At 43.5% G+C, this 27,275-nt stretch overlaps 1 protein-coding gene across 6 annotated transcripts in view; it reads right to left on the bottom strand.

Annotated features, from left to right (window-relative positions):
- DHRS7B (dehydrogenase/reductase 7B) overlaps positions 1-27,275 on the bottom strand; it is a 59,870-nt gene that overhangs the window by 16,565 nt on the left and 16,030 nt on the right. For 3 of the 6 annotated variants that reach the window (XM_027625869.2, XM_027625870.2, XM_035724595.1), the window contains one exon: positions 5,154-5,332. In XM_027625869.2, coding sequence (XP_027481670.2) covers positions 5,154-5,332 — 179 coding nt within the window. Of the gene's footprint in view, positions 1-5,153; positions 5,333-10,594; positions 10,842-12,391; positions 12,420-21,474; positions 21,496-27,275 lie in introns of those variants that run through there. The other 3 variants (XM_027625873.2, XM_027625872.2, XM_027625871.2) reach the window with 3 other exon arrangements.

Raw genomic sequence — 27,275 nt, 5'->3', positions numbered from 1 at the left:
GAAATTCAATGCCTTTCTTCCCCAGTGCAGGTCAGTCCAAACTCACTCCGTGTGTCAGAACATGAACTTGTTTCTTCATGCACTGCACACGTGTGTATTCGCCCCTGCTGTGGACGAGGCATGGAGCTAGGAGTTAAGGCCCCAGGGATGAATGAGCCCCGCTGCTGCCCTAGGAGAGCTCACATCGATGGTATGGCAGACACCAAGGCAAGAGGAAGGCCGGGACCGGTGGACAGATTTGTTAGGTACCGTGCTCAGAACTTTCCATTACGATCTTTAGCTCTGAACAACCCTGGGGGCATCACCCCCTTTCTCACAGCTGAGGAAGCTCAGAAAGGTCAAGCGATGTGCTCCACAATCAGGCAGCACCAGCCATCATGAGGCCGTGGTCTGCCGAGGCCCGTGTTCTGGCACAATCTAGGCTGTTTCCCAAGTCACTTGAACGCAGCAGGTACAGATCTACAGGGCGTGCTTACATGGTTTTACAAGCACAGGGGGCACAGGACTCTGTTGAGAAAGGATGCGGGGCCTGAGGGGCTGTTTCTCTGGAAAGTGCGCAAAGCTAAGGGAGCAGAGTTTGCAAAGCACCCGGGGGGGGGGGCCATGGACAGATACATCTGGGACACAGAGTGGAGAGTCTGCCAGGCTTGCGCCAGGCTGGGAAATGACAAACAAATGTGAACAGCTGAGGCGTGTGGAGTGTTGACAGCAGTGAAGGCCCAGTACGGGAGGATGCAGTTTAAAAGGCTCCCTCCCACTGGCTGAGAAGGAAGGGGACTGGTGGAGATCAGGCTCTGCTGAACGCACTCCAACATTCCAGGTGACATCAACTGAGACCGGGGTACCTCCTATTAGTCAGTGTTGTTTTGGTGGCAAGAAAAGAGACCCAACTCCCACTGGGACAAAGCAAAAAGAGATTTATCAGGAGGATGCTGGGGTCGCTCCAGAATTAAGGGAAAAGAGCTGAGTGGCCGAGACTCGGGAGGGACAGGAGTGGTGGCCGCCCAGGGCCACTGGCAGCAGGACCCAGGCTCTCTCAGGGCTGGCAGGGTCTTTTTTCCACTTCGTCTCCCTGGACGGGCTTCCTTCCAAGATGAGAACGCGGCTGCAGGCAGCTCTGAGTCACGATCAACACAGCTCTCCTGCCAGACAGGAGAGGGGTCTCTGACTCAGGCAAGCTCTGCTGCCGAAATCCCAGGAAGGGTGGGCTGGCATCTCGAGGACGAGGCCAGCAAGGGTCACAGGCAAATCCCTCAGAGGGGAGACCTCCAGAACTGGGGCTAACCTGTGGGGAAGACGGAGGGTGAGGGCCTCTTGCTTCTTGCTTGCTCTGAGCCCAGACACGGCCTGACTGAATGCTCGGTGCCCTCAAAACATACAGCTTGTGAAAAGCAGTGCAGTCCAGCGCTCAAGGGACTGGACTCGAACTCGACCTCCAGTGCCGGCCTCGGTCACTTCCTGGCTCTGTGATCTGGGGTAAGTTATAACCTCCGTGTGTCTCACTTCTCTCTTCTACAGAATGCAGGTAAAACACAGCCCTGGGACCGAATGACTAGAAGTTGATACAATACAGTAGAGAAAAAGCACTGCAGAAAAAAGCACCACAGAAGTGTTCATTGTTTTCATATTTCTAAGCTGCCTTTTTTAAAACGTTCAAACAACTGACTATTGGCGAAAACTGAAACCCGAGGGTTTAAAGAGGCACTGCCTGTCCACGCCTTGGGGCTGGTCTCCCACAAACACCCACGGGCAGGTCCGTGCGGACCCCTCCGCCCCCAACTGACCAGGCAGCCAGAGCACCCCCACCTTGTCCCGCGCCGAATCTCAGAGGCTCAGAGTCGGGTGGTGTCTCGTATCCCGACTCAGAGAAAGGACAGGCCTGCCCTGGGAGCCGTGCAGCCAGGGGTTGAGGGATCAAGCCTGTCACTTCCCGGCTGGGAGCAGAGCTACGGTGTAGGGTCCAGGCAGGGTGTACTGGTCTGATAGCCCTTCCCCCACAAAAGTGCCAAAAGCTAGAAGGGTTCAAAACAGGAGGGGAGAACAAACTCCAGCATCCTTCAGGAAACCAGAAAGTTCTCTGACGTCTGGATTGTCTCATGGTGCAAAGCCTTGTCTCTTCACTCTACGGCTCCTGCTTTAGTTCCCCTTACAGCTTTCACATACCATCCCCAGACCAGCACCTCTTGGCGTGTGTCCAGGTGGAATTTTCGGGAAGGAAGTGCTTAAGTGGACTAAATCAAGACATTTTCAGGTGTGGTGTATCACCTTCCTTTCAGATTTGGCTGGTTTGTTCTCTGGCTCATCCTGACAGAGGGCACAAACCCACACAGAGCTGCAGCCGCTGCTCTGCTCGTCCCTGGATGGTCCGGTCGGGGTCTCAGCCCCTGCACAGCCCACCTCGCTGTGCTTCCTCCGCAGGACAGCAAACGCCTCGCAGGGATGGGGGTGGCGGCTGCACTCAAAGCCAGACGCCAGCATTCCTGAGGCTAGAGCTGCTCTTGTGGTTTACTAACTCATTCCCAAAGGGAGGAATCTCAGGCATGGTTGGCTTCCTCACCCCATTTCATCCTGACGTGACTGACACAACGGACATTTTGTGAGGTGTCACCAAACAGGGCAGACATGCAGAACCAAAGGTGGGGAGGGGCACACTAGTGCCTAAACAACTTCTGGAAAACGGTCACGTACATTCTGCTTAAGCTTTGCTTCCTAGCACAGCCAAACAGGGAGGAAATTAAAGTCCGTGTAGGGAGTGACAGAAATGAAAACAACAGATTGCAAGGATTCCATTTTCATTTCTTGAAAAAGCTGACACAGGGAGGCAGGAGGGTCAAGGGAAAAAGAACAGTCCCAAAGTACCATTTATCTAGCTAGGGCTGCCAGATGATTCTCCAGCACTGCCGGCACTCCTGGCCTGTTCAGTCAAGAGTTATTCACGACCTCAGGGCTTAAGCTGGCTAAAGTGGTTATCCAGAACATTCTGTTCCTCTAGTCAATGGTCTTACTGTTTTATAAGGATAAGCTCGTGTAGCTTAAATATACAAAACAGGAGACAAAACAGGACAAATACACAAAGCTGTCTGAAGATTTATCACATAATCCAGGCTTTCAGACCGGCTGACAGGGCAGGCAGAGCAGAGCCACCAAGGGCAACTCACACTCTTCCTCCTCCGAAAGCTGAGGTGCAGCAGCGCCTCCTTGGTGGCCACCCACAGGGGCGTTTGTCCTTGAGACGGGTGGTGAAGAATCTGTTCCTATTCTATCTGGCCGGAGGGGAAAGAGATCCATGGACTCTTGCCTTTCAGATGTGAAACGGGGCAGCATACAAGCAGCGTGACTTGGAATCTGGGAAATGGCTGACCTAATATATGATAGAAATATATACATATATACACACACACAAACAGGTTTTGATTTTCTTTCAATTATATTGTCTATTCCCTTCACAGTCTTGGTTGCCGGAAGAAGAGCTATGGAATGACCAAGAGGACAGTGTCTTTCTCCAATATTCACATACTGGAGCACCTGAAAGTCACTATCCCAGCCAGCTCTCAAATACTCTTCAAGGACTTTAAAAAAAAAAAAAAAAAATTGCTTCTCTCTGAGATCAAGAGAAGTGGCTGCTGACTACCCTATATATAGTAGCTGAGTAAGGTCAGAGCACTGACAGTGGCAAAGGGCCTGGAGGCAGCTGTCCCCACTCAGGTCTGGGTATCTAATGACAGGCCCAGGGTTCACCCGCAGAGACCTCACCTAAAACATCAGAGTGGCGTACAAATGAATCCATGCTTTCCCAGGCTCCCCCCCGGCCAACTGCAAGCCACTTCCTCTGCAGACAAGGCCCCGTCTGCTCCTTTATGTTCCTCCAACACCCAAGTGCTTCCCAGCCCTGCATGACCACGCTGCTCCCTGTTCTGGGTTTGTCTGCAATGCCCTCCTTGCTGGCCCCATGCTTTCCTGTCCCCGGCCATCTCCCCCGCAGGGGAGACAAGACAGAGTCCTGCAGTCAGACCTGCGGTTTGAATCTAGAAGTCCTAGGGCAAATCTCTGCATCTTAGCTGTGCGGATTCGGTGAGCTCAGGAGGCAGCACATCCCCCTCCCGGGCCTGGATGGGAACAGCCGTTAGGGAAGTGTCAATATCCTGAGATAAGTCCTGGCCGCTCTCCGCCGGACTGTGAACTCCCTGAGGGAAGGGACCCTGTCTTTCCTTGGTCGGTCCCAGCACTTGGCCCAGAGCCTCCCAAACGGGAGATGCTCCATCAGCACTGGCTGTGCTACTCCCAAGCAAGAGACACAGCAGGGATGGGTTTACCGCAGTCCTGGGTGCCTCTCTGCCTTCTTCCGTGGCGCCGAGCGCCGGCGTGGACAACGCGCTGCTATGCTTGGTACGTGTGCAGATGCTGAGGAGGAGGAAGCGACACGCGACGTGCCTGTGTTTGCCCAAGTTCGTGTACATGTGTGAAAGCGAAATGACAGCAGCTCTACAAACTCATCTGCGAGGCCGGGAGTGGTGACTGACTCTGGGCCTGTGTCCCAGCATACAACGCCTGGCACCCAGAGGCTCAGCGTGTGCACCAAACCAGATGGAACTCACTGGAAGCACCGAGTATCTAAAGTACCACGTGTTCTGTTCCCGACCCTGCCCAGGCCACGCTCAGGGTACAGCTGGAGGCACAGCCCCAGGGAGAGGAAGGGGAGGGGAAGGGTTACACCAAGGCCATGAACCAGGGATGCTCGCTGAAGCCAGGAAAAAGCACGCTTTGTTTGGCCCTCATAGACGTAAAACCGTTTTTTAAGTTAGTTGCCGTATTTGACAATTGGGAGCCTTCGCATAAAAACCCCAATTTCCACCACTAGCCGGAGTGGAGTCGGGCGGCCCCCTGAGATGAGACGCGGAGTCTCCAGTTTGCCGCAGTCTTCCTCACGGCCTTCGCCTCCCAACACCGATGCTGATCAAAGTCAGGGGCCATTTCTCACCGCACTTAAGCTCTCGCCTTTTCCACGTGGACCAGGGACAGCGACGTGCTCTTGTTCCCAAGTCACCTAGCCCGCTTCACTTACTTGCACCCGCGCCGCGGAGGAGCTGCTCCCCTTGCCTCGGGCAGGTTCCCGGCCCCCCGCCCTCCCCCGCAGCACTGCCCCCGGGACCCACCTCGCCCCAGGCCTGAGGTAGCACCGGTGATGACCACCACAGCGTTCCGCAGGTAGGCGTTCGTGCGCATCCGCTGCAGCAGCTTGAAGAGGCTGAAGACTCCCACACAGCCAAACAGCAGGGGCAGGATGGCCGTGGAGGTAATAAAGTCCATGACCCTCACCTTCAGCAGACTCTTCCTGAAGGAACCCAAATCAAATGAAGTTGTGACAAAACAGGAAAACTCAAGGCACTTGCCAGCCCTCCTCCTGCTAGACTGATACAGAGCCCAGACCTCTCTCGGGCGGATTTTAGCTCTGAGCCCAGCAACTATCTTCCTAAGGCCCTGGGCTCCATGCCGACCGCTCAGCACGGTGGACTTGCTTTCTCTCACTCGGACTGACATGAGCAGACAGCAAAGCCACAGGCCTTGCGATGTTTCTCAGAGGCGCACAGCGACCCCGGGACAAGCTGAAAGAGTCATTCGGCGCGGGACCCAGTTACCCATGAGTGTGACAGGAGGCTCTGTCAATATCCACACTCACCTGATTCTCCTTCCAAAACCTATTTAGGGGGACTTAGGTACACCCATTATCATTCTCAACCCCTATTTGTGAAACTAGAAAACATTTTTTAAAAAGGAAAAAGAACACCATACCAATCCTTCTACTCCTCGCTAACCACATGGATGTTTCTGGGTGGGGTGTTCCCTGGATGCTGTCTTCGATAGCCCACAAATGTCCTCCTGGCCACAGGCCTCACAGACACTCAGAGGGAATTCAGAGCAGAGGGGAGCTGCCTTTTGCCACAGACTCAGACTGGGAAGCGGGACGCCCTGCCACGCGCTCCGGCGTGTTCTCACTCAGCATTCGCCAGGGAGCCATGGGCAGCCACAGGAAATCAGGAGGCTACGGGAGCTTCTCTGCAACACTGGCAGTCAATTCTTAGGATCCGTTCCTTCCACGACTGCCCGAATTTCCTTACTCCTCCAAGCTTCCCTGATTCCGTGTCACTCACCCATGCCCCCATGCCCAAAGCAGGCTAAGGGAGGAGGGAGACACATGATTAAAGGAAGCTCAGGGATGGGCCAGTGAGGAGCAGCGCCATGTCTGTCACTTTGAAAGAAATGCCCTGTTAAGGCTATCTGACAAGTGGGCTGAGTCTACTACACAAAAGGCCCACCACCCATAATCCTCCTCCAGAACTAAGATATTATGAGCATAGTAATCCTGTTCAGAAAGGCAGAGGCTGGAAACCAAGAGCAGAGCTCCTGCAAACCAGCCTAAAGCTTTCAATTCTTCATCAGATTGGGAGTAACTATGTAAAACCCTCACTCACCTGCTGAATGTCCCATGTTCTCAACTCCATATATTTAAAAAAAATATTTCTGATTCCGTTCCCAAGGCAACATCAACTCTGCGGGCACCACGAAGCCAGGACCCCACTGAAGCCCAGCACAGATCCACTGACATGCTGAGCTGCTTTGATCCTGCACCTCAGGATCAGGGAGAGCTGTCCTGATCTAGGTTACACTGCTTGACTGCAAAAGGGTTCTGCTCAGATTTGAACTGCCAACTCAACTAGTTTAGTATTTAGTTTATTTTTTCATCTGCCTTTCTAAATATATCCAATTTCTTGGTCACCATAAAATATTAACATTCTTAAACATCTGCAAAAATGACTGTTTCCCATCAACTTCCCTTAATCTACTTCCGAAAAGTCCCCAACGACTGTCGGCTAAAGTGGTTACATTTCCCTCTCACCCTCCATGGTGCCAAGCCTACGCTCGGATGAGCTGGCAATTAAAGTGGCTTCTAAAGTGCCAAGCTCTTTACCCAGGTACTACTGGCACCACACCCTGCCCACAACTGGAAGCTGAGGCCAGGTGTTCTAGCCTACAGTCGAGGCCCCTGAGTCCCAGGGGAAATGCTAGAGCCCAAGGACCCTTTGGCACCTGGAAGGACTGAGATTGGTGCAGAGCAGGGACCGGTACTTCTGCAGTTCTGTGGGTCTGCAGGTACTGCCTGGGGGCCTTCATAGGGCCCAGCCCCTGAAGACCGCAGAGCGTAGGAGTATTTCCTAGGGGTGGGAGGGGTGAATTCTGGGGGGAGGGGCAGGAATGATTGCCAGTTTGTTAGTGTAGCTTTACCAGAAAATTACAGCAAGTGACAGAAAACACAGATGGGCCCCAAGGTAATCATAGCTCAGAACTTTCCTGTAATGAACTTGGGGGTAGGGAGCTTTCAACGGAGCAGGATGGCTGTCGAGGAAGAGCTTTATCCCACTGCACTCCCTCATCCTTCTACCAGGCAGGTCCCAAGGTGGACCACCCTCCTTCGCTCAGAATTACATGGGACCTGGCCAGTGCCCGGGATGACCAGGGAGTTGAAGAAGGGACTCACGAAGGGACAACAGGCCTCAAGCCCTGGATGGAGGCGCAGAGCTCCATTAGGTCAGCTGGGTGGAAACAGCTCTGCACAGTCCTCCATAGGCTCCCGGAGACCAGAGCCTTGTGGAGCCTGCCCGTCTCAGACCTTCAGAACTCCACTGAAGGCTACAGGGGTGTCATATACCAATATGCAGCCCACTGCCCCCCAAAATTCAGAGGTTGCAGAGACCACGTGGAAAACACTAGCTGCGGCAAAGTGACAGCAGTTCAGGGGTAACAAGGATGACCCCTCGAGCCAGCCTGGCTGGGTTCACATCAGGGCTCAGCCACTTCCTTATCAGCCTGGGTAAGGGACCTCCCCACTCTGGGCCTCAATCTCCTCATCTGTAAAATGAGGGTATATGAGTCTCCACCTCACAGATCTGTTATGAGGTCAGCTGAATTAATGCATGGAAATGTGTGCGCAATCCCTACAGAAGTGTAAGTGCTCAGTAAATGCAGTTGCCGTTGGCATCATCATGACCCAGAACTAACTAAATTAAGCTCCTGGGCCAGGAATTAGTTTCACAGCAGTCAGATTTCCAAGGTTGTCTGAAAGAGTCCCTGGTTTATGAAAACTGGTTTCTTCCAAATGAATGAAATTCATTAAAAATAGAGCTTGCTGGAGTTAAATTTTTATACTTTCATAAACCCTTTGGTTTAATGACATTAACAAATAGGAAAAAAGGAACCCTGACTTTGTCAGAAGTCAGGATCCCATATGCCAAGGTGTGTATCAGAAAATGTAGCCACCATAACAGTCATCGAGGTCAACACAGCAAGGAGAGAGCAGACAAGTGCCCAAATGTCCCTGCTCCCCTTTTCTCACACCCAGAGAGGAGCAGGATGAAAACAAACCCACCTAGCAAGGCTCCCCCCCATGAAGACAACGACAGCTGCCAACAAACTGCATTTTCATGCACCGTTTTACAACCCAAGCCAGCAGTCTAGGAGACGAAGAAAAGAGAGAGAACTACACACCGTCTTGTACACTTCTGGGATTCCTTGCGCACCTGACACAACATCGCTGGCCAGCCTTGGTGTCCTGGCCCTGGGGACCACTTTGCCTGCGGCAAATATGGCACCAGGTTAATGGGATCCATCCTCGGCCCACGGGCCGGCTTTCTGTAGGGAGAGCGCACATCTGCATTCAGTCTGGCAAGTCATTAACAGAATCAGAATGCAAAGTAAATTAGAAATCAGCACCAATTGTGCCCAGCTAACTCAGGATGATGATGGTGGGAAAAGACAGTCCAGAGCAAGCCATTTATTTGAGAGCATTACGGTATCCAGGGTAGGTATTCAGGCCACTTTCCTGACCAGGTGAAGCTGATCATATTGACAATCCCAACTTTCTGGGAGTTTCTCAAAATTCTGAAAGACCGTCCCCTTATGACGGCACTCTGCAGTGCACGGGGCCGTACTGCCAGGCCCCTGGGCTGCTAGGCCTCTCCGGCCTCTGAGTGCTGGCTGGGCTGTGTCAACTCCTCTATGTCTCACCGTCAGCAGTGAGGGTGGCCAAGACAGCAAGACACGGAGGTAACTCAGCCCCAGCGCTTTGCTGTGGTGTCTGGGCGCATGCTCCAAGCAAAGAGAAGCTTCCAAGTAGAAGAAAGGAATTGTGTCCTGACTGGCCACATTTCCAGAGTAGGAAATACATCTCCTATGTAAAACAAGGTCAGAGGGGGTCGGTTTTCTTTGAAAATGGCATAGAAGAAGAACTTCAGCATGTTTACAAATTTTGCATTTTATACCGAAATGCTTAACTGCTAGTTTCAGACAGAACCGGGAAGGCAAGATTGACGGTATAAAAAGGGAGTGGGGGAAAAAAATCTAGCTCATGATTTCTAGCATTTGGAGATCAGCTCATACATAGAGGGGAGAGCCCAGCATCACTGTGAGCTACAGCAGAAAGTAGGACAAGTCACAAAGAGAGAGTGAGGTCAGAAAAGTAGGCGAGATAGCCCCCCTCAAGTAGAAACCACAGATCACACACGGTCTAGAAGTGCGAGTACACCGCCTAACAGAAAAGTAGGCACCCACAGTCCTGTCTACTCTCTTAATTGACAGGGAAGTGACCTGAAGCATGACCTTATGCTAATAAGCCACATCAACTGGTGTGAAGAAGTTAGAGAGTTCAGGCGTTCACACACTAAGTTCGTCTGCTTGTATTTTCATATACCACAGACTACGGAGCTCTAGATCTAAGTTAAAAGAGGATCAAGGGTAGAAAAATCCCTTCATGGGTGTTACTTGGGCCTGGACAGCCAGAAAGTTCATGGGGTCTCACTGCAACTTTGAAATTCAGCTATTCCCTTATTCCACTGAGAGGTTCTTTAAAAAAGGGCTTTTAGAACCTCAAACTGGAAACAAGACTATCTTCACGAAATCAACTCTGAGCAGAAATGTCACTTAAATGTTATTTCATTCCTCATCCTTTAGCCAAAATTCTGATGGAATCTGTTCCTAAGATTCCTTTTTTTCCCTCAACCAACTATAAAAAAATAAAGTAAATGGAACCATCCGTAAAAACAGGTTGTGGGGAAGCTACTCAGAACCACACACAGAAATTAAACCATTAACAGCCAAACTCGAAAATCAACAGAGGGTAGCCGAAAGCCCTCTGCAGTTAAAGAATAAAAATGATTTCAGGTCTGAAAGAAGGATCAGGCATGAAATAATTTGTCATGTTATGCACAAGAGAATCAGGCTAAAGGGCAGAGAGGAATTCCAACTGGAAGGCAGGTCGCTGAAATCATGCAGCAAGGAGTGGCTTAGTATCCCCAAAAGCAGTTAGGATCCCGTTCTCACAAACCTACACCGCTCTTGTATTTCGAAAGTGACGACCAGCACTTAACAGCTGGTCTGTTAAAGGTGACAAAAGCTTTAGGTCATGCTTATGACCCATATCTGAAAAGACCTATCTATTTTCAGAAAGGAAAAGCAGAGTAAACCTGCTCTCTTTGGGTCTTAAGTGTATGAGAAGCAGCAGCTAAGGGCCGTCTCTGACTGGAAAGAATAAATAATATCCTACCTCAGATAACAGCTACTTTGCCAGTGGTGGGTCCCGGTGCCAACGTCTTCTCTGGTCTCTTGACCTGGGGCAGAGTGACTATGGCCAGAGGCCAGAGGCCACCTTCAGGTCAGCAAGCCCTCCCTGGAGCGCCGGAACAAGCCAGCGAGGAGCGGCCTGGATGGTGTATTTTGGGATGCCAGCCTTAGGGCCCCCGGTTTAAAGGAATGCAGGCTGGCATTAGTAAAGATAAAACCAAAAGGAAGGCCCGAGACTGTTTCAGACCAGGCTCCTGAGCGTACACTCCTGGGAAGAGCAACCACGCTGAAGCAAGCCTGCTCTCCAGGGAGACACTGAGCACATGCTACACAGCAGCCCCAGCCAGGGCGGGCGGGAAGAGAGGGGCCAGCACAGCTCCAGACCCTGCAGGGCAGGCACCTACACAGGAGCGGGGCACCAGAGCCGAATCGTTTACAACGGGCCAAAGTCCTAGCTCCGCTTCTAAAGACAGCACTTACGATGTCTACCTAGCACCCTGCCACAGAAGAACGATTTTGGTGTCTAACAGGCTTTATAAAATGAATTAAGTATTACTGGAGGTTGCAGGAGTGGTATCACCCTCTTTCCTAGAAAACACACAAGAGGCCCTGACTAAACCAGACAGTACACTCACTGTGGGGGTGAGGCAGAAGAAACACCAACGTGGCACTCGGGGGGCTGGGTTCGAGTCCACCATGTCGTGTACTTGCTGTACGACATGCGCAAATTTACTCATGACCTGCAACTATGCGGACGATTATTGCAATGAGAAGACACATAGGAAACACCTTGTACATTTTAACATCCTGAACAAACATGCTCCTGACTCCTAAACTCACGGAGTAAAGGTGGCCCCCAGAAATGAGCTGGGAAAGGAACTAAACATGGCAGCCAGGCGGGCCTCGTTAAGGGCCAGTCACGTTTCAGTACATTTGGTAAAAAGACCAAATGTATGACTTTATAGCCACACCTCATATATCAAATGCCATCCAGTACCAGACTCGGCTAAGACTGGGATGTAAGGCGATGAATGAAGTAGACATGGTTTCTGACCTTGTGGAGCTCACAGCCTAGATGGGGAGACTGATAATAAACAAAGAAACACAAAAATTAAACGATTAGAATTGTGATAACGAAAGAAACAATCATTGTAAAACCACACAGTGGTGGCCTGTCTAAAGGATAAGCCTCGCGTGAAGCTTTAATTCAAAGTCAAAACAATTCAAACCACTATGTTGGCCACAAGACACACAACCTGGCCCAGGGCAGCTACTAGTTTCTGACTCCTGAGTTTTACATTATTACCATAAAAAATTACATATAATAATGAATATGACAGACAAGGTACCCAGCTAAATATAAAGTCAGGAATCTGGTGTGTGTATAATTTTTTTAAGATTTATTTATTTTATATTGAGAGAGAGAGAGAGAGAGAGAGGGAAACCATGAGCAGGAGGGACAGAGGAAGAGGGAGAGAGAAAATCCCAAGCAGACTCCACACTGAGCACGGAGCCCAAAGTGGGGCTCGATCTCACAACGTGAGTTGATACCAAGAGTTGGACACTTAACCAACTGTGCCACCAGGTGCTCCAAGAATCCAGTGTGTTGAAAAGTAGCTGGCAGGACCCAAACCAGAGTATGTAATAGGAACTGTGCATAGGTATCAGCTTCAGAAACAAGAAGAAAACACAGTAAACACTGTACTCAAACTTGGGCACAATTACTCACTATACCTGCTATAGTATAAATTTACTACACAAACATTTACTCAGCACCTACTGTGTGTCAATTGTTCCAGGTTTTGTGGTACAACGAGCAAATGGTAAGCAAATTGTTGTCCTCGTGGAGATGACATATCAATGGGAGAGACAAACACTAAAAAAGATAAGCAAATAAAATGCACATCAAAAGGATTCTAAGACAATGGTGGAATGGGAGGCACCACGAATCCATCTCCCTACCTACTCAATAATTGCACTCACAGAATCTGTCCTGTATAAACGTATATTTTAGAGCTCTGGAGTCTACTGAAGGCTTGCAAGTTCCCTGAGAAGGCCTAGTTGGCAAGTTGTGGTTAATTTCAGTCAATTTCAGCTGCAAACACAGTAGTAGCTACACAACCTCCACCCCAGGGGCATACATGTGGCCGCCATGCTGCAGCAACTTGCTGGAATGAGGCAAAAAAGACCCTGTCCTCTAAATATCAGGGATGTGTGTCTGACTGCTCATTGCTGCTTCTGATCAGAGAGGTGCAGGCAGAGGTGGGCAGCCAGTGTGGCTGCACCCCCTCCATTGTAGCAAGCCTCTCCACCTCCGGATGAGGTGGCTGCCAGGGTAATTACAGGGCTGGCAGCATTTTATCCTCCCTTCATTTCCCTCTTTTTCTCCTTTTAGGAGCCAGTAATTAAAGAGTAGTACATTCAAAAGCAATTGAATACATGGGAAAGATTAGAAAGTGACCATGAATGTCCAGGAAAAGGCACACGCTCAGAAAAGACCTGAGAAGACCTTAATTAAGTTCATAGATCAGACTGCTCCTAGGCACAAAGAGAGCCTACAAAAATAAATATGCCAATTAGTTAGTTAACAAAAAACAGCAAACACTAGGGAATGGAGAAAATCTGATTCCAGAGTTACCATATTATTAGATTAAAATGTCCAGTTTTCAAGAAAAAAGTCAAAAGGCATACAAACAAATAGGAAACCATGGCCCATTCAAAGAAACTGTCCCTGTGAAAGAACTACAGATTTGCCTGACAAGATATTAAAACAACTGTCTAAAGCTGCTCAGAAAACTAAAGACAGACCTAGAGAAAATCAAGCAAATAATGTATAAAAAGAATGGAAATACCAAGAATGAGACAGAAAACCTAAAAAGAAAGCAAAAGGAAACACTGGAGTTGAAAAGAATAACAGAAATGAAAAATTCACTATGGCGATTCAAAGGGAGATTTGAGCATGCAGATGACAGAATCAGCGAACCTGAAGACAGGGCAATGGAAAGTATTGAATCTAAGAAATGAGGGAAAAAGATTGAAATGAAAGTGAACAGAATGTAAGGGACCCACAAGACATATCAAGCCAACCAGCATATATTGTAGAAGCTTCAAAAACAGGAGACAGAGAGAGAGGCAGAGAGAATACTTGAATTAGTGGCTGAAAGCTTCTCAACTTTGCTGAAAGACAAAAAAACTCAATGAACTCCAGGTAACATGAACTCAAAGAGACCCATACCAAGACATATTATAATCAAACTTTCTAAAGGCAAATACAGAGAACCTTGAAAGCTGGAAAAGTGACTTGTCACACACAAGAGATCTCAATAAGATTATCAACACATTTCTCATCACATATAAGGCAGTGGACAATATATTCAAAGTGCTAAAAGAAAAAACTGTCAACCAAAAATCTTGTATCTGGCAAAACTGTCCTTCAAAAGTGAGGGAAAAATTAAGACATTCCCAGATAAACAAAAGCTGAGATAGCTGATCACTACATCTGCTCTGCAAGAAATGTCACGGGAGTCCTACAAGGTGAAATGAAAAGACACTAGACAGTAGCTCCAAGCCATGTGGAGAAATAAAGATTTCAATAAAGGTAAATACATGCAAAAATATAAATACTAGAATTATTATAACAACAGTTTGTAACTCCACTTTGTTTTCTACATATTTAAAAGACTAATTCATTTTTAAAAACCAATTTTTAGTTTAAAAGCTAATATTATTGTAACTTTGGTCTGTAACTCCAAATCTTTTTTCCTACATAATTTCTTTTAAAGATTTTATTTATTTGAGAGAGAGTGTGAGTGCACAAGTCGGGGGGAGGAGCAGAGGGAGAAGCAGGCTCCCCACTGAGCAGGGAGCCCAACATGGGGCTCGATCCCAGGACCCTGAGATATGACCCAAGCGGAAGGCAGACACTTAACCAACTAAGCCACCCACAGACCCCATTTCCCATAATTTAGGAGACTATTGCATTTAAAATTATTATTAATTTAGCCTTTGGGGCACACAATGTACAAAGATGTAATTTTGTGATATCAACAACCAAAGGGATGGAGACAGAGCTGTAAAAGAAGAATTTTTGTCTGTTATTGAAGTTAAGCTGGTATAAAGTCAAATTACAATGTTATAACATTAGGATGTTAAACAATCCTGATGGTAACCACAAAGAAAATAACTATAGAACATACACAAAAGGAAATGAAGAGAATCAAAACATTTCACTACAAAAAAAATCAACTAAATGTAAAAGACAATAATAAAGGAAATGGCGGGGGGAAGCAGAGAACAAATAGCACAACTGTAGAAGTAAGTCCTTCCTTACCTGTAATTACTTTAAACATAAATGGATTAAACTCTCCAAAGGACAGAATTTGGCAGAATAGATAAAAATCACATGATCAACTATATGCTGCCTACAAGAGACTCACTTGCGATCCAAAGACACAAACAGGTTGAAAGTGAAAGGATGGAAAAAGATACTCCGCGCAAACAGTAAGAGAGGGCAGGGGTAGCTACACTAGTATCAGACAAAATGGACTTTAAATATGTGAAGTAAAAACTGACAGATCTGAAGGCAAAACAGTCCTATAAGAGTAGTTGGAGACTTCAATATCCCACTCATAATAATGGAAAGAACCACCAAAATAAGGAAATAAAGGACTTAACACAATAAACCAACTAGGTCTAACAGACATATAAAACACTATCCAACAACAACAGCATACACATTGTTCTGAACTACACATGGGACAATTTCCAGGATATACATATGTTAGGCCACAAGTTCTCAAATTAGTCTCAATATTTAAAAGACAGATATCGGGCGCCTGGGTGGCTCAGTTGGTTAAGCGACTGCCTTCGGCTCAGGTCATGATCCTGGAGTCCCGGGATCGAGTCCCGCATCGGGCTCCCTGCTCGGCGGGGAGTGTGCTTCTCCCTCTGACCCTCTTCCCTCTTGTGCTCTCTGTCTCTCATTCTCTCTCTCTCAAATAAATAGATAATAAATAAAATCTTTAAAAATAAAGAGATACTATTAAAAAATAAATAAAATAAAATAAAAGACAGATATCATACAAACTACCTTCTGTGATCACAATAGGATATAGTTGAAAATCAATAACAAGAGATATTAGAAAATACTTAGAGATAAATAAAAAGGAAAATATAATACACCAAACTTACGGTATATAACAAAAAGAGTGCTAAGGGGGAAATTCATAGCTATAAATACATATATTATAAAACAAGAAAGATCTCAATGACCTAATTCCACAATTTAAAAAACTAGAAAAAGAACAAACTAAAGTCAAAGCTAGCAGAGGGATGCCTGGGTGTCTCAGTCAGTTAAGTGCCTGCCTTCAGCTCAGGTCATGATCCCAGGGTCCTGGGATCGAGCCCCACATCGGACTCCTTGCTTGGCAGTGAGCCTGCTTCTCCCTCTGCCTATCACTTCCCCTGCTTGTGCTCTCTCTCTCTGGCAAATAAATAAATAAAATCTATTTTAAAAAAAGATTAGAACAGAGATAAATGAAACAGAATAGAAAATAGAAATCAATGAAACCAAAAGTTGATGCTTTGAAAAGGTCAACAAAATTGACAAACCTTTAGCTAGATGGACTAAAAAAGAGAGAAAAAAAGACTCAAATTACTAAGTTCAGAAAAGAAAGTGAGAATGTTACTACTGACTCTACAGAAATAAAAAGGATTATGAGAGTACTATGAACATTATACACCAACAAATTGGATAACCTAGATGAAATCAACATATTCCTAGAAACACAAAACCTACCAAAACTTAATCACTAAGATACAGAACATCTGAATAGACCAATAACTACTAAAGAGACTGAATCCATAATAAAAAATGTCAGCAAAGGAAAGTCCTGGGGGCACATGGGTGGCTCAGGCAGCTGAGCATCCAACTCTTGATTTTGGCTCAGGTCATGATCTCAGGGTCATGAGACTGCGCCCCATGTCAGGTTCCACACTCAGTGTAGAGCCTGCTTAAGATTCTCTCTCTCTCCCTTTACCTCTCCCTGCTGCTTGTGCATGCCCCCCACCTCTAAAAAAAGAAAAAGAAAAAAGTCCCAGATCCAGTGGATTTACTGATGAATCCTACCAAACCTTTAAAGAAGAACTAATACCATGTCTTCTTAAACTTTTCCAAAAAATTATAGAGAATACTTCCTAACTCATTCAATGAGATCAGCACTACCCTGATACCAAGAAAAAAACAAAAAAACAACTACAGACCAACAGCCCTTTTGAAAACTGATACAAAAATCCTCAACAAAATAACAAACTGAACTCAGCAGCATATTTAAAAAAATGACCAAATGGGAGATGTCCCTAAAATGCAATATTGGAATAAGGCAAGTTAATAAAAGGCATCTAAATTGGAAAGAAGTAAGTAAAATGATCTCCAGTTGCAGATGATATGATCTTATACATAGGAAACCCTAAAGACTACACAAAAAGGTGTGAGAATAGATAAATACAGCAAAGTAGCAAAATACAAAGTCCACATACAAAAATCAGTTGGTATTTCTATGTGCAAAAAATGACCAGTCTGAGAAGGAAATTACAAAAACAATTCCACTTACAATACAGCTGAAAAAATTAAATACTTAGTAACTTAACCAAGGAGGTAAAGACTTGTAAAACGAAAACTACAAAATACTCCTGAAAGAAATTAAACAAGACATAAGTAAACGGAAACACATCCCATATTCACGGAGTGGAACACTTAATATTATTAAAATGTCAATACTACCCAACGTGCTCTACAGATTCAATGCAATCCCTATCAAAATCCCAGAGACATTTTGCAGAAACAGGAAAACTCATCCTAAAATTCATATGGAACCTCAAATGTCTCCAAATAGCCAAAAACAATCTTGAAAAGGACAAAGCCGGAAGACTCCTATTTCCCAACTTTGAAACTTACTACAAAGCTACAGTAATCAAAACAGTGTGTTTTGGGCATAAAGACAGACATATAGACCAGTGGAACACAACAGTAAGTCCAGAAATAAACCCTTCTATATATGGTCAAATGATTTCTGACAAGGGTACCAAGATCATTCAATGGGGAAAGGACAGTCTTTTCAACAGATGGTGCTGGATATCCACATGCAAAAGAACAAAGCCGGACCCTTACCTTATACAAAAGTTACCTCAAAATGGGTCAAGGACCTAATTGTAAGACCTAAAACAATAAAACTCTTTGAAGAAAACAGGGCAAAAGCTTCACAACATTGGATTTAGCAACGATTTCTAGGATATGACTCCAAAGGCACAGACAACAAAAGAAAAGGTAGACAAACTGAACTTCATGAAAATTTAAAAAATTTGTGCATTAAAGGACACTATCCACAGAATAAAAAGGCAACTTACAGAATAGGAGAAACTATTTTTAAATTATATATCTAATAAGGGATCAATATCCAGAATATATAGAAAACTCATAGAACTCACAAACAAAACAAAAACAAACAACCCGACTCAAAAGTGGGCAAAGGACTTGAATAGACATCTCTCAACAGGAGGCACACAAATGGCCAATAAGTACATGAAAAGATGCTCAAGATCACTACCTACCAGTGAAATGCAAATGAAAACTATGAGATACTACCTCACATCCTTTAGGATGACTACTACCAAAAAAGCAAAACATAACAAGTGTTTGGGAGGATGTAGAGAAATTGAAACCCTTGTGCACTGTGGGTGGGAATGTAAAATAGTAGAGATGCTGAAAAAAACAGTATAAAGGTTCCTCAAAAAATTAAAAATAGAATTACCATATGATCTAGCAATTTCACTTCTGGATGTATACTCCAAAAAATGGAAAACAGGGTCTCAAAGAGATACGTGCACACCATGCTCATAGAAGCATATATTCACCATAGATAAAACATGGAAGCAACCAAAGTGTCCATCAACCAATGAACGATAAGCAAAAGAGAGTATATACACAAAAGAATATTATTCAGTCTTAAAAAGGAAGGAAATTCTGCAATATACTACAACATGGATGAACCTTGCAGACATAACAGGTAAGTGAAATAAGCCAGTCACAAGAGGACAAGTACTTTATGATTCCACTTATATGAAATACTTAGAGCAGTCAAATACTTAGAGACAAAAAGTAGAATTGCAGTTGCCAGGGGCTGGGGTGGGAGCAGGAAGGGATGGGAGTTATATTTTATTGGGTACAGAGTTCCAGGTTTGCAAGATAAAAGAGTTTTGGAGATGTATGATAGTGATGGAGGCACAACACTACGAATGTATCTAACACCACTGAGCTGTACGCTTCAAAACGGTTAAATGGTAAACTTTGTGGGGCACCTGGCTGGCTCAGTCAGTGAAGCATGTGACTCTTGATCTCAGCGTTTTGAGTTCGAGCCCCGTGTTGGGTGTAGAGATTACTTAAAAATAAAATCTTAAAAAAAAAAAAGATGGTAAACTTTATTGTGTGTATTTTATCACAAAAAGAAAAAATAAGTATGTCATTCACAAAGGATTAAACACTAAATGCTGCCCAATTTCATGTAGGCTCATGGTTGAAATCAGATTATCTTAAATTCTAACAAATGACTGTCTTAGTTTCCTCATGGATTTAGATAAATCATCTGCCCCTGTTCACTGTCTCTCTTAGACAATCTGCCTTACTGTAATTAGTTTAGGATGATGCTTCACCCTGAATTCCAAGTTATTTTTAGAACTGAAAAACATTATTGTGAAATTTAACTAGGAAATGCCCTTTATTCTGAAGCAGTTTTTACAATGCTTGTACTTAAAACTTGTAGTGCACTGACTTTTATGCCAGAAAACATAAAGGAAGGAATTTCACAAACTGAAAGGGCAAAAGCAGAAGGAAAGCAGTATAACCTGAGAGGGGTTTTCCATCGCCAACTTCTACGCTTTCGTTTAAAAATAGCCTAGCGAGTGCCTGATCACTTTATTTTCAGTGTCCTAGCAAATTGCTCCCTGAGACATAGCCATGTCTCCTCAGGACAGGCCCATGGTAGGGAGTCAAAAAATTTTATTTCAACCACTCTTAGATTTCCCACCTTTCCCCAAACATATTTTTCCTCTTATTTCTCTCTCAGAGCCCTTCAGGCTTAAAAAATATATATTTGACAAATTCCAGAATATATATTAAAAGGAAAAACACTTGCAATTGAAAACTTCCTTTATACATTCACTGTATTTGTTGTGAGTGTGTAACAGTGTAAGGGCTATCTCTTACACTGCATTAAAATATACAGTTACATAATGAAGCTTTTTTTTTCCTGGTGATATAAAAGTTAATAAGCTTAACCACAGAATGAGGTAAAAGCAAACAAATTTTAGAGACAATTTTAGGAGTCAAGAAATGAAACATTAAAGTCTCTTTCCTTCCACGGCAAAATGCTGATGGTTGTTGAGGTTGGGTACAGGGTATATAGGGGTTCACTGTACTATTCAAGTTTGGTGTATCTTTGAGCATTTCCATAATTTCTACTTCACTCTCAACTTTGCTAAAATGGAGTTGGAAAAGTAAACAATTAGCTACACTGAAAGTATCAACTTTGTGAAATAAAAGTAGCTAATAAATACCACCAACTAGAACACCAAAAGGGACAAACTGACCAATGTTAAGTTACAGTGGCATCTGTGTGGGGTCTTGCTTTGGACCTTTCCTGGGACTTGAGACCAGGTGACTACAGAGTAAATCATCAGACTTTTCCAGGCTTCCCCTCCTGATGTATTTTCCAAACAAGCTGGCTCCAAGCTGCATTACTCGTCCTCGTCTAATCACTACCTACATTAGAAGCACCTGTTAAAATCCAGCTCCAGGGCCCCCACCCAGTGAAGACCTTTGAAATATACCAGAAAAGGTGAGACCTAGGAATCTGGACTCTTAATGCCCTCCTTCGATGATTTTTTAAAAATATTTTTTTTATTTATTTGACAGAGAGAGCCAGAGAGCACAAGCAGGGGGAACAGTAGAGGGAGAGGGAGAGGCAGGCTCCCCGCCAAGCAGGGAGCCCGATGTAGGGCTCGATTCCAGGACCCCGGGATCATGACCGGAGCTGAAGGCAGATGCTTAACCATCTGAGCCACCCAGGTGCCCCTCCTCCGATGATTTTAATAGATACTAAAGTTAGAAGCCCCTGGAGATCTCTGTAATTGTCTATCAACAGAGATGTGCCACTCTGTGGGTAACAAGGGCTCTCTGCCAACTTCCATTCACAGGGTCAGGGGTAACTGCTTTTTTTCTAGATTTCATCTACAGGAGTCCAGAAAAGGCCCTCCACCCCCACCCTTACCCCAATGCCCAACCCCCCCACCCCCATCTGCCCGGAAACCACTGGGACCAATCTCATCATAAGTTTTATCTGTTTACATCAGTCACCACAGGAAGTCCAGGTCTCTTGAGACATCCCCAGGCTCCTAAAGCACTCTGCACACTCCCTTTTCTGACCCCACCTCCCACCCTTCCCCATATTAACCCGTGGTCCTCTTGGTCAGTCATCAGCGAAATCATGCATCTTCAACTCATATCTTCTACGCTGGACAGCCCCTTCACCTTCCTGTTCCAACGATGTCCGGCTCCTCCTGAGGACAGATTCCCCTGCAGACCTCTGCAGTGGTGGCTGTTTTCTCCCCCATCCCCCTCACAAACTCACTCGAAGGTACGGTGGGGCCGTCTTTGCTCCTCACTATTCCTCCCTTTCTCCCTAAAACTGCCCAGCTGTGCCTCTTCCTTGTCAGAGGATGTCACACACTGCATTATAAGCACCTGCTTTCCTCTTGGTCACCACCACCCCCACACCCCAGCATTACTTAAAAAGATTTTTAGCTACTCACTGTTACTCTTTCCAGCACATTTCCTGTCATTAGAATTCTTGGAGATTTTACAGACACATGGGTGCTCCTACCTACGCCATAGTTCCGTGACCTGTCCTCCATTGTCTTATCCTCCACCCTACTTCGGCCACTCCCATAGTCAAACAGCAGCCCTTTAGAATCTTCACCTCAAACACCCCATTCTGGCTATTCTTTCTTTGTGAATTTATTATCATACAGATTAGATCTAAACATGTCAACCCAACAGTGTTAATAATTACTACTGCTTTAATACGATCTTATGACTTTTCCACAAATTAAGAGAAAACATATTTACAGTCTTTTATAGCTACCCACAAGTTAATCATTTCCAGGGCTCTTTATTTCTACCTGCAGATACAACATATAGTCTGGAGTCATTTCCTTTTAGCCTAAAGGATCCCTGAGTATTTCTTGAAAGATGAAGTCTGTAATCAAGAGATTACCTCATCTTTGTTTACGCGAGAATATATTTTACTTTCATTTTTGAAGGATAGTTTTAGATATATTTAATATAGAATTTGGTGTTGACAGTTTTTCCACTGAACATTGGAACTCCACGTTCTGTGATAAGCATTCTTTTTTTCAGTTATTAATACACTGTATTTTTTAGAGCTATTTTAGATGCACAGCAAAACTGAGCGGAAAGTACAGTTCTCTCATACCCCTTCTCCTTACAGGTGCACAACCTCCCACACTGTCATCATCCCCCATCATGGTGGTAAATGTTACAACTGACGAACCTATGTTGACTCCTCATTATCAACCAAAGTCCACAGTTTATGTTATGGTTTACTGACGGTGCACATTCCATGGGTTTTGAAAAATGTATAATGACATATGCCCACCACTGTAGTATCATATAGAATAGTTTCACTGCCTTAAATAATCTCTGTGCCTGTTGATTCATCCCTTCCTGCCCCCCCAACTCCTGGCAACCACAGATATTTCTACTGTCTCCATAGTTTTGCCTTTTCCAGAATGTCAGACAGTTGGAATCACACAGTATACAACCATTTCAGAGTGGCTTCTTTCACTTAGTAATATGCATTTAAGGTTCCTCCATGTCTCCTCATGGTTTGATAGCTCATTTCCTTCACACATTGAATAACATTTTCTTGTAGCACAAGAAAATATACATAATATTCCTGGATGTACCATAGTTTATTTGCCTAATGAAGGGCATCTAGGTTGCTTGCAGGTCGTGGCAATTGTGAATAAATATGCTAAAAACACCCGTTTCCAGGTTTTTGTGTGGACATAAAAGTTTTCAATTTATTTGGGTAAATACCAAGGAGTGCAATTGCTGGGTCATACGATAAGAGTACGTTTAATTTTGTAAGAAACTGCCAAACTGTCTTCCAAAGTGGCTGTGACATTTTGCATTCCTACCAGCAATAAACGAGAGTTCTTGTTGCTACACATCCTTGCCAGCATTCGGTGGTGTCAGTGTTCTGGATGTTGGCCTTTCTAATAGGTGTGTATTGATATCTCACTGTTGTTTGAATTTGCCATTCTCCAGAGACATAGGATGTTGAACATCTTTTCATGGTTACTTACCATCTGCATATCTTCTTTCTAAGGTGTCTGTCAGTCTTTTGCTCCACTTTTCAGCTGTTCATTTTCTTACTATTGAGTTTTAAATTAAGAGTTCTTTGTATATTTTGGATAGCCGTGTTTGATCAGATATGTCTTTTACAAATATTTTCTCCCAGTCTGTGGCTTGTCTTCTCGTTTTCTTGACAGTTTCTTCCAGAGCAGAAGTTTTTAATTCTAACGAAGTCTAGGTTATCAAGTATTTCTTTCATGGATCATGTCTTTGGTGTTGTATCTAAAGAGGCATCAGTATACCCCAAATTACCAAGGTTTTCTCCAACATTATATTCTTGTTTTATAGCTTTGTGTTTTACATTTAAGTCTGTGATCCAGTCTGACTTAATTTTTGTAAAGGGTGTAAGATCTGTGTCTAGCTTCATTCTGGGGGGCTATGGGTGTGCAGTTGTTCCAGCATCATTTGTTGAAAGAACTTTCTTTGCTCCATTATATTGCCTTTGCTCCTTTGTCAACGATCAACTAACTAGAGCTTTGTGGGTCTATTTCTGGGCTCCCTATTCTGTTCCATTGATCTGTTTTTCTGTTCTTGCACCAATACCATATTGTCTTGATTAGTGTAGCTTTACAGTCAGTCTTGAGGTTGCATCTTCCAACTTTGTTCTTCAATTATCAAGTCAGCTATTCTGGGTCTTTTCTCTCTCCATATAAATTTTAGAACCAGTTTGTCAATATCCACAAGATAAGTCGCTGAGATTTTTATTGAGATTATGTTGAAATCATAGATCAAGCTGAGGACTGACATCTTGACAATATTGAGTCATTCTATCCGTGAACATGGAATATCTCACTATTTTTGTTGGGATGGATGCTAACAGAAATAATATTGTCTTTAGGGGCACCTGGGTGGCTCAGATAGTTAAGCGTCTGCCTTCAGCTCAGGTCATGATCCCAGGGTCATGGGATCAAGCCCCACATGGGGCTCCTGGCTCGGCGGGGAGCCTGCTTCTCCCTCTGCCTCTCTCCCTGCTCATGCTTTCTCTCTCTGTATCTCTGTGTCTCAAATGAATAAATAAAATCTTTAAAAAAAAAAGAAATAATATTGTCTTTAATTTCAAATTCCACTTGTTCATTGCTGGCATATAGGAAAGCGATTGACTTTTATATACTAACTTTGTATCCTATATCCTAGCTATAATTGCTTATTAATTCCAGGAGTTTTTTTTGTTTGTTTGGGTTTTTTTTGCTGATTCTTTTGGGTTTTCCATAGACAATCATGTCATCCGCAAAAAAAAAAAAAAAAAAAAAAAGACAGTTTTATTTCTTCCTTCCCAAACGGTATACTTTTTGCTTCCCTTTCTCATTATATAAGTTAGGACTTCCAGTACTCTGTTGAAAAGCAGTGGTGAGAAGAGCATTGCCTTTTTCCTAATCTCAGTAGGGAAGCTTTGAGTTTCTCACTATTAAGTAGGCTGATGTTGGCTGTAGGTTGACTGTAAATGTTCTTTGTCAAATTGAGGAAGTTCTCTTCTATTACCAGTTTGCTGAGAGTTGGTTTTTGTCGTTGTTGTTATTTTTAATCATGAATGGGTACTGGATTTTGTCAACTGCTTTTTCTGCATCCATTGATATGGTCACATAATTTTTCTTCTTTAGTATGTTAATGTGATGGGTTATACTGATTTTTGAATGTTCAACCAGCCTTATATGCTGAGATAAATTCCACTTGGTCATGGTGTATAATTCATTTTATACAATGCTTGATTCGATGTGGTAATATTTTGTTGAGGAATTTTGCATATATGTTCATGAGAAATATTGGTCTGTACTTTTATCTTCTTGTAATCTCTTTGTCCAGTTTGGGTATCAGGGTAATATTGGCCTCACAGAATGAGTAAGGAAGCATGCCCTCTACTTCCATCTTCTGTAAGAGATTATAGAGAATTGGCATAATTTCTTACTTAAATGTTTAGCAGAATTCACCAGTGAACTCATTCAGGTCTGGTGCTTTCTACTTTGGAACATTAATTATTAATCCCATTTCTTTCACAGATATAGGCCTATTCAGATTGTCTATTTCCTCTTGTATGAGTTTGACACATTGTGTCTTTCAAAGAATTGGTCAATTTCATCTAGGTTATCAAATTTGTGGGCATAGAATTGTTCATATTCCTTTAGTATCATGTCCATGGGATCTGTAGTAATGTCTCCTTTCTCTTTTGATATTAGCAATGTCTTTCTTTTATCCTTTTCCTAGTTAGCCTGGCCAGAGGCTTATCAATTTTATTAATCTCTTCAAAAAAAATCAGCTTTTGGTTTTGATTTTACCAATTCCGATTTTTCAATTTCACTGATTTCTACTCCAATTAGCATTATTATTCTGCTTACTTTTGATTTAATTTGTTCTTTTTCCTAAGGTAGAAGCTTAAATTTCTAATTTGGGATTTTTCTTTTTTTTCTAATATATGCATTCGATGCTATAAATTTCTAAGCATAGTTTTCACTACATTCCACATATTCTGATAAATTGGATTTTCATTTCCCTTTAGTTCAAAATATTTTTAAATTTCAGATTTCTTCTTTGACCCCCGTGTTATTTAGAAGTGTGTCATTCAATCTTCCACGCATTTTAGGGCATTTTCCAACTACCTTTCTGTTACTGACTTCTACTTTAATTCCAATGTGGCCCAAAGGCGGACAATATATGATTTCTATTCTTTTAAGTTTATTGTGTTTTATGGCCCAGAATATGATCTATCTTGGTGAATGTTCCATGTGAACTTGAGAATAATTTGTAATTTGCTGTTGTTGGATGAGATATTCTTTTCCTTCTGATGTTAATTATATCCAGTTGATTGATGGTGCTGTTAACTTCAAGTATGTTCTTACTGATGTTCTGCCTGGTGAATTATGTTCATTTCTGACAGAGAGGTATTAAGTCTCCAATTACAATAGTGAATTCATCTATTTGTCTTAGTAATTCTACCAGTTTTTGCCACATGTACCTTGACACACTGTAGTTAGGTGCATACACATTAAGGAATGTTACATCTTTTGGGAGTATTTTTTACTCCCCTTATCATTATGTAATGCCCCTCTTTATTCCTGATCACTGTCCTTACCCTGAAGTCTGCTCTAAAATTAATATAGCTACTCCTGCTTTCTTTTCATTAGTGTTAGCATGATATATCTTTCTCCAACCCTTTAGTTTAATCTATATGTCTTTATATTTAAAATAGGTTTCTTGTAGACAACGTATTGTTGGGTCTTGTTTTTTGATCCACCCTGAAAATTTCTTATAATTGGTATATATAGACCACTGACCTTTAGAGTGATTATTTATATAGTTAGATTAGTATCTACCATATTTGTTACTATTTTCTCTTTGTTGTCATCATTCTTTGCTCCTATTTTTGTCTTCCACACTTTTTCTACCTTCTGGAGTTTAACTGAGCATTTATATGGTTCCATTTTCTCTTTTTTAGAATATCAATTATACTTCTTTTTAAACTTTTTTTAGTGGTTGCCTTACAGAATGCAGCATATTTATAACTAATCCAAGCCCACTTTCAATTAACACTATACCACTTCACAGATAATGCAAGTGACAAAATATTAATTCCTTTCTTCCATCTATCATTGCTGTCATTCATTTCACGTATACATACGCATATACACACAAACTGATACATTTTTCCTATTATTATTCTGAGCAAACTGTTACCTGTTAGGCTAATTAAGAGGAAAATTAAAGTTTTTATTTTACTTTCACTAATGCTCTTTCTTCTTTTATGTAGATATGACTTGCTGACCTATACCATTTTCCTTCTCTGAAGAACTTCTTTTAACATTTCTTGCAAGGCAAGTCTACTGACAACAAATTCCCTCAATTTTTGTTTGTCTGAGAAGTCTATTTCTCCCTCACTTTTGAAAGATAACTTCCCAGGGTATAGAATTCTAGGCTTTTTGAGGCACCTGGCTGGCTCAGTTAGTGGAGCATGTGACTCCTGATCTCCAGGTTGTGAGTTTGAGACCGATGTTGGGTGTAGAGATTACTTAAAAAATAATAAAAATTTAAAAATTTTGTTTAAAATTTCTAGGTTTTCTCTTAACATTTTGGAAATTTCACACTATTCTGTTTTTGCTTACATGGTTTCTGAAGAGAAATCAGATGTATTATCTTTGTTCCTCTATGGTAAGTTTTTTTGTGTGGGGGGTGGTTTTTTGCTTCT

The sequence above is a fragment of the Zalophus californianus genome, chromosome 16, assembly GCF_009762305.2.
Source record: "Zalophus californianus isolate mZalCal1 chromosome 16, mZalCal1.pri.v2, whole genome shotgun sequence".
Classification (NCBI taxonomy): Eukaryota; Metazoa; Chordata; class Mammalia; order Carnivora; family Otariidae; genus Zalophus; species Zalophus californianus.
This window is presented reverse-complemented; position numbering and strand designations above follow the sequence as displayed.